We start from the raw sequence: 8,458 nt of genomic DNA, 5'->3' as shown, positions 1-8,458 counted from the left end.
AACTGCATGAAATATTATATACAAAAAAGGACAAACGAATATACAGTTGCAAACCGACCAGCGATAAAGGTGTACACTTTCCTATTCAAATTTCCTCCAAATATCACAGCCAGCCCCTTTTCGTGAATATATTTCACATTTTTGGTCCTTCGAGCCGGATCGTGATATACGGAGAAGAAATAAGTTTCATTCTGCATCAAGAGTGGAATTCGGTATTCGTCGTCAAGTGTGCAAGTCATTCCGTGACAATTCCCGCCATCGCATATCGCCCCGCATCAAGGGCAACGGTCGGTTACACGCCATCATTTTGAATTTCGCGCCATCGCTTTGCTCGTTATTTTCGTGTGATATCGCAGTATTTTATTTGTGCAATGGATAAGAAAATTAAAGCAGTGCAACTGAAAAAGAGGATCGCCCTGGAGAACATAAAATCGCTGGAACGGTTCCAGGCGAAATATTCGAGTGATGATGCCAAGCAGATTCCGGAGGTGTTAGAAGATCTGGCGAAACATAAGGAAGAGTTTTTCACCGCAGTTTCGAAACTGGAAGAGCTTGAAGATAAAGACGAAGCGGTCGAAGCCAGCATAATGGAACGGATCAACATTGAAGAACGCTGTCGCAAGCTAAAATCATTTCTACGGGAAAGACAGCCAAAGGAAGAAGGTTCGCTCAACGATACAACGGGCTTGGCTTCCTCAACGCTTGCATTCGGTCGACCCCACGCGCCAAATTTACGTTTGCCCAAAATCGAACTTCCAACATTTGACGGAGATCACACAAAATGGCTTTCTTTCCGAGATCGCTTCATCGCAATGATCGACGCTTCAGCCGAGCTTCCATCTATCGCGAAGCTACAATACTTACTGTCATCGTTGAAGGGGGACGCGGCGGTACCCTTCGAGCATACACCTTTAACGGCGGACAACTATTCGGTTACCTGGGCGGCGCTTCTTAAACGGTACGACAATTCTCGTCTTTTGATTCGCGAATACTATCGCAAATTGCACTACCTTCCGGGAGTGCAATTGGTGTGCGTTGACAAGCTCACGCACCTGGTGGATGAATTCACCCGCTTCGTCAACGGGTTGAAAAAGCTGAACGAACCGGTTGACTCGTGGGACACACCCCTCTCAAACATGCTGCTGATGAAGTTGGATCGAGAGACATTGTTGGCTTGGGAGAAACATTCCGTGCACTTCACGACGGACAAATATAAGGATGTGATCGACTTCGTGCAAGATCGTATCCAAATCTTGAAATCGACCAACAACTTCGTGAAGGATCAAGCAGCTAGTGGTATCAAGGTGGCCGGTCTCATTCGTCAACCAGGGCAACGGAGATTCATCGCGAATGCAGCTACATCTCGCTCGGCTCCTGCTGCATCGACTGCGCACACCCAACAGCCAAAGTGTCCATTGGAGTGTTCCGAAGACCACACACTGCGCAACTGTCCAGTGTTCATCGCCAAGGAGGTCCAACAGCGACGGGACGTCGTCGCATCGAAGCGGCTGTGCTGGAACTGTTTGAGCAGCAATCATCAGGTTAGAGCGTGCAAGTCGGATTATTCGTGTCGCACGTGTCGTGAGCGTCATCACACACTTCTACATCATTCACCACCCTATGCTCCACCCGCAACGGTAACATTGTCAGCTCAGTCGAATGAAGACAATGTGTTTCTGGCGACGGCAAACATCCAGATCAAGGATGACTACGGGAACACCCATGAAGCAAGGGCGTTGTTGGATTCGGGATCCATGTCGAATTTCATCGCTGAGGAGTTCGCACGGAAACTGCTGACGAGTTGCAAAAGGGTCAACGTCGCTGTATCGGGCATCGGCAATGCAGTACAGCAGATCAAGGGTTCCATCGTCGCTACCGTTCAGTCCAAGACACAACCCTTCGCAACGGAGATGACTTTCTTGGTTCTGGACACGCCATCCGCAAACATCCCTACATCACCAACGGACGTCTCTTCATGGAAAATGCCGGACGTGGCATTGGCGGACAGCACCTTTAACAGTCCGGGGCAAATCGACATCGTCATCGGAGGCGATACGTTCTGGGAGCTCCACACCGGTCGCAAGTGCTCTATCGGTAGAGGCAAACCGTGGCTGGTCGAAACCCACTTTGGTTGGGTTGTCACCGGCAACACTCATCATTCGTCAGTCGGTCCGCGGCTGTGCCATCTATCTGCATACGACACCCCACTGGAGGAGACCATGCAGCGGTTCTGGGAGAGTGAAACCATAGCCGAGGATCCTGTGCTATCGGTTGAGGCGAATGCTTGCGAAAAGCATTTCGCAGCAACAACTGTTCGCAACTCAAGTGGAAGGTATGTCGTTAGTTTGCCATTTAACTCCAACCCTAATATCGTTTTAGGAGAGTCGAAGGAAATAGCCGATCGCAGACTGCGTTGTATCGAACGGCGGTTGAACACCAATGCTAAAATGAAAGAAGAGTATGTTAAATTTATGAAAGAATATGAGCATTTGGGGCATATGAAGCGGCTTACCAGTCCTGCAAACGATTCGGTAGAGCATTACTACCTCCCACATCACGCTGTCATTAACGAATCAAGCACAACCACGAAGGTGCGTGTCGTGTTCGATGCATCCTGTAAGACTTCGAGTGGTTACTCATTGAACGACAAACTCTTCGTGGGACCAGTCGTTCAAGAAGATCTTCTATCAATTATCCTTCGGTTTCGTTCTCGTGCCATTGCTCTCACTGCAGACGTAGAGAAGATGTATCGGCAAATTTTACATAGCCCTCATGACCGTAACTATCTGCGCATCCGGTACAGAGAACATCCTGCAGATCCTATATCGACATTTGAGCTACAGACGGTTACGTACGGCACAGCCTCTGCTCCATTTTTAGCAACCAGGACCCTAAAACAGATTGCTCTTGACCACAAGGAAGAGTATCCTTTGGCAATGAACGCGGTCATGAACGATTTTTACGTAGATGATTTGCTAACGGGTACCGATGATTTGTCCGAAGCAATCGTTATACAAAGGCAAATCTCAGACATGCTAAATTCAGCTGGCTTCACGCTGAAGAAATGGGCATCGAACCGCTCCGAAGCATTGAAGAACGTTCCTTCAGAAGATGTGGCGGTACAACTCTCGCACGAGTGGAAGAGCTCGAAACAAGTATCCACACTAGGCATCGTTTGGGAACCGGCAACTGATACACTACGGTTTCGTATTGAGATACCACCTACAACACCCAGCATGACGAAAAGGTTAATTTTGTCATATATCGCCAAGATATTTGATCCCCTCGGGCTACTGGGCCCAACGATCATCATCGCAAAGATGTTCATGCAGCAACTATGGGATCTCAAGATTCATGGAAAGGCATATGACTGGGACAGCGAGCTACCATCGCACTTACAGCATGAATGGTCGAAATTTCACTCTACATTATCTTCACTACGCAATTTGACAGTCCCACGGTACATATCGCAATGCACGGCAACAAGTCTGCAAATTCATATCTTTGCTGACGCATCACAACTAGCATATGGTGCTTGTTGCTACATTCGGGCTGAAAGCATGGAAGGAGTCACCGTGCAGCTGCTAACAGCCAAGTCAAAGGTCGTTGCGTTATCCAATTCACATTCCATAGCTCGATTGGAATTATGTGCAGCACGACTAGCCACACTTCTTTACGAGAAAGTCCAGCAATCACTGAAAATTTCTGCTACCACCATCTGTTGGACCGATTCCATGACTGTCCTTCACTGGCTGAATTCAGCACCAAATCGATGGAAGCCCTTCGTTGCAAACAGGGTTGCAAAAATTCAGCACACGGCTGGAATACAATGCTGGAAGCATGTTCCAGGCTCGGACAATCCAGCAGACGACATTTCGCGAGGTTTAACGCCGGAAAAGTTGCTAGTGTGTGAGCGCTGGTGGCACGGGCCACATTGGTTAGCACGCAACTCGGAAGAATGGCCACAGAACACACCATCACCAAGCGAAGATGAGAGCGCAGAAGAAGAAAAAACTATCGTCACGGGTTGCAAGCACAACATTAATCTGCGAATTTCGAAACAGTTTGTTCTCACGATTTTCGATCTACCACAAACTGCCAAGAGTTGTTGCACATTGTTTGCGCTTTATACAAAACGCAAAGCGCCGCGTAGGAAACAAGGTCCATGCTAAGGATATCCCAACGCTCACTGTAGACGAACTCAAGGCGGCAGAACTCAAGTTGTGTTATCTTTCGCAACAAGACACCTTTTCCGAGGAGATACAACACCTGCAGAAGGGCAAAGAGATTCCGAAGAACTCCAAACTGAAATGGATTTCCCCTTTCATAGATACGCAAGGTATTCTGCGCATTGGTGGCCGGCTCAGTAAGGCACATCTGTCGGAATCAGAAAAACACCCGGTAATATTATCACTGTCCGCACTACTAGCTGTTTCGATACACTTGAGTAAGCTGCATGCTGCACCACAACTGCTTTTAGCAACACTACGCCAAAGCTTTTGGATAATTGGCGGTCGCAATTTATGCAAGTCTGTGTACCACAGTTGCCACGCATGTTTTAAGGCCAAACCCACACTTATTAAGCAAAGTATCGCCGATTTGCCAACATCACGAGTCACACCAACAAGACCATTCTCAGTATGCGGAGTAGACTATTGCGGACCAATCTATATAAAACAAACCATACGCAACAGAAGTCCGATTAAAGCATACATCGCCATATTTGTATGTTTTTCAACAAGAGCGGTACATATCGAACTGGTTGGCGATTTAACATCAACAGCATTTATCAATGCACTTCGTCGTTTGATTGCACGTCGTGGTCAAATCAGTGAACTGCATTCCGACAATGCAACCACCTTTAAGGGAGCGGCACATGAGCTGAATCGCGTCTACAAGATGCTAAAGAGCGACGAACACGATCGAGCTGCTATATTTGATTGGTGCGCGATGAATCATATGAAGTGGAAGTTTATCCCACCAAGAGCACCACATTTTGGAGGTTTATGGGAGGCGGCGGTGAAGGCAGCTAAAAAGCATATGGTCAGAACAATAGGAACAACAAGCATCACACAGGAGAGCATGCTTACCCTACTTGCCCAGGTAGAGCAATGTTTGAATTCGCGACCAATTACACCTCTATCCGATGAGCCGTCGGACTTGGAACCATTGACACCGGGACACTTCCTCGTCGGTGGCAATCTGCAAGCGGTACCAATCATCGATTACACCGAGACACCGAGCAACTATTTGAGGGAATACCAGTTGGTACAAAAACATCTGCAAACCATTTGGGCTCGATGGTATCCGGAGTACCTGCAGCAGTTACAAGCTCAAGCCAAATATTGCAACGGGAAATCAGCGGTTCTGAAAGAAAATACACTGGTGATTATTAAGGAAGACAATGTACATCCTACCTCGTGGCCGATGGGGCGCATCGTTGCAGTACACCCTGGAAAGGACGATGTTGTTCGCGTCGTTACACTGCGCACTGCTTCAGGGAAGCAAATCGTCCGCGCAGCTAATCGTCTGGCGGTTTTGCCTAATCCGGACGTAATTAGCAACTTAGAGCAGAAGGAAACCACTGGCACTGAGTAACGCGCAGCTGCAAGCCACGCGACATTGTTTACATTTCGCACTCATGGCAGAACAAGATACACGCAACACACATTCACACATCTACACACACGAGCAGTATGATAGGAGATAAGCGTCAGGTTCAAGAGTCGAACTTTTTTTGAATTCTTTTTTGAACTCATTATTGAATTTATATTTTGCATGAAATTTAAAGAAGTTCTTCTTTGGTGGCCGGGAATGTTGGAATTTGGATAATTATTTTCGAACTTAAATTTGAATTGTACATAAAACAAAGCGTTAGGAAACTAAGATTAGGTTATAAACTACTCGACATTAGAAACTGCTCGATCTACACGAATTATGAACTGCATGAAATATTATATACAAAAAAGGACAAACGAATATACAGTTGCAAACCGACCAACGATAAAGGTGTACACTTTCCTATTCAAATTTCCTCCAAATATCACAGCCAGCCCCTTTTCGTGAATATATTTCACAGGAGGGAAAGGATGGAAAGGCGAGATAGGAGGGAAAGGATGGAAATGAGGGAATGGAGGGAACGGAGGGAAAGGAGGGAAAGGAGGGAAAGGAGGGAAAGGAGGGAAAGGAGGGAAAGGAGGGAAAGGAGGGAAAGGAGGGAAAGGAGGGAAAGGAGGGAAAGGAGGGAAAGGAGGGAAAGGAGGGAAAGGAGGGAAAGGAGGGAAAGGAGGGAAAGGAGGGAAAGGAGGGAAAGGAGGGAAAGGAGGGAAAGGAGGGAAAGGAGGGAAAGGAGGGAAAGGAGGGAAAGGAGGGAAAGGAGGGAAAGGAGGGAAAGGTTGGAAAGGAGGGAAAGGAGGGAAAGGAGGGAAGGAGAGAAAGAAGGGAAAGGAGGGCATTTGACTACTTGCCGATCCGTTGGTTAATGCATCCTCTCTGGAGCCACCATTTGTCGCGCACACGAAAGTGTCTTTCGGAGCAGCAACCCAAGACAGGCACAGTACACGCCGACTTAAGCACAATAATAAACGCACCAACTGGCTCTTGGCAAATGATGCCTTCATTAATTTTTTCAATTGAATTTATACTCTAAAAATGCTGACCGTCGTCGATCAGCATTTTCTTCTTAGCCTATGTTTTCCATAAAATCGTTAAAAAAGCGCGCATCGCTGGCGCGTTGCATAACGTAGCTATTCAGCAAGTATTGACCAGCAACGCTTCGTTTTTAAAGCTTAATTATCGTCAGCGACAGAGGGAAAGATAAAAAGGAGGGAAAAGAATGAAAGGAGGGAAAGGAGGGAAAGGAGGGAAAGGATGGAAAAGAGGGAAAGGAGGGAAAGGAGGGAAAGGAGGGAAAGGAGGGAAAGGATGGAAAGGATGGAAAGGAGTGAAAGGAGGGAAATAAAGGAAATGGTGTGAAGGAGGGAAAGGAGGGAAAGGAGGGAAAGGAGGGAAAGGAGGGAACGGTTGGAAAGGAGGGATAGGTTGGAAAGGAGGGAAAGGAGGGAAAGGAGGGAAATGAGGGAAAGGAGGGAATGGATGGAAAGGAGGGAAATGAGGGAAAGGAGGAAAAGGAGGGAAATGAGGGAAAGGAGGGAAAGGAGGGAAAGGAGGGATAGGTTGGAAAGGAGGGAAAGGAGGGAAAGGAGGGAAATGAGGGAAAGGAGGGAATGGATGGAAAGGAGGGAAATGAGGGAAAGGAGGAAAAGGAGGGAAATGAGGGAAAGGAGTGAAAGGAGGGACAGGAGGGAAAGGAGGGAAAGGAGGGAAAGGAGGGAAAGGAGGGAAAGGAGGGAAAGGAGGGAAAGGAGGGAAAGGAGGGAAAGGAGGGAAAGGAGGGAATGGAGGGAAAGGAGGGAAAGGAGGGAAGGAGAGAAAGGAGGGAAAGAAGGGAAAGGAGGGAAAGGAGGGAAAGGAGGGAAGGAGAGAAAGAAGGGAAAGAAGGGAAAGGAGGGAAAGGAGGGAAAGGATGGAAATGAGGGAAAAAAAGGGAAAGGAGGGAAAGGAGGGAAAGCACAATAATAAACTTACCAACTGGCTCTTGGCAAATAATGCCTTCATTATTTTTTTTTTCAATTGAATTTATACTCTAAAAATGCTGACCGTCGTCGATCAGCATTTCCTTCTTAGCCTATGTTTTCCATCAAATCGTTAAATTCCATTGAATCGTTAAGCGCGTTTAATCGCTGGCGCGTTGCATAACGTAGCTATTCAGCAAGTATTGCTAACTAGCAACACTTTGTTTTTAAGGCTAAATTATCGTAAGCGATAGACGGAAAGGAGGAAAAGGAGGGAAAGGATGGAAAGGCGAGATAGGAGGAAAAGGATGGAAATGAGGGAATGGAGGGAACGGAGGGAAAGGAAGGAAGGGAGGGAAAGGAGGGAAAGGAGGGAAAGGATGGAAAGGAGGGAAAGGAGGGAAAGGAGGGAAATAAAGGAAATGGTGTGAAGGAGGGAAAGGAGGGAAAGGAGGGAAAGGAGGGCATTGAACTACTGGCCGATCCGTTGGTTGATGCATCCTCTCTGGAGCCACCATTTGTCGCGCACACGAGAGTGTCTTTCGGCGCAGCAGCCCTAGACAGGCACAGTACACGCCGACTTAAGCACAATAATAAACGCACCAACTGGTTTCAATTGGATTTATACTCTAAAAATGCTGACCGTCGTCCATCAGCATTTTCTTCTTAGCCTATGTTTTCCATAAAATCGTTAAAAAGCGCGCATCGCTGGCGCGTTGCATAACGTAGCTATTCAGCAAGTATTGAGCAGCAACGATTCGTTTTTAAAGCTTAATTATCGTCAGCGACAGAGGGAAAGATAAAAAGGAGGGAAAAGAATGAAAGGAGGGAAAGGTGGGAAAAGAGGGAAAAGAGGGAAAGGTGGGAAAGGAGGAAAGGAGGGA

General features: G+C 47.2%; 1 protein-coding gene across 1 annotated transcript; it reads left to right on the top strand.

Moving 5' to 3' along the window:
- The first annotated feature begins 369 nt into the window (after positions 1-369).
- Positions 370-5,598, top strand: LOC125908322 (uncharacterized). Its single transcript, XM_049611019.1, has 3 exons — positions 370-3,460; positions 4,065-4,447; positions 4,784-5,598. Exons 1-3 carry the CDS (start codon positions 372-374, stop codon positions 5,596-5,598), a joined length of 4,287 nt encoding a protein of 1,428 aa, XP_049466976.1. The 5' UTR covers positions 370-371.
- The last annotated feature ends 2,860 nt before the right edge of the window (positions 5,599-8,458 follow it).

Source organism: Anopheles coluzzii, chromosome 2, assembly GCF_943734685.1.
Source record: "Anopheles coluzzii chromosome 2, AcolN3, whole genome shotgun sequence".
NCBI classification, from domain to species: Eukaryota; Metazoa; Arthropoda; class Insecta; order Diptera; family Culicidae; genus Anopheles; species Anopheles coluzzii.
This window is presented reverse-complemented; position numbering and strand designations above follow the sequence as displayed.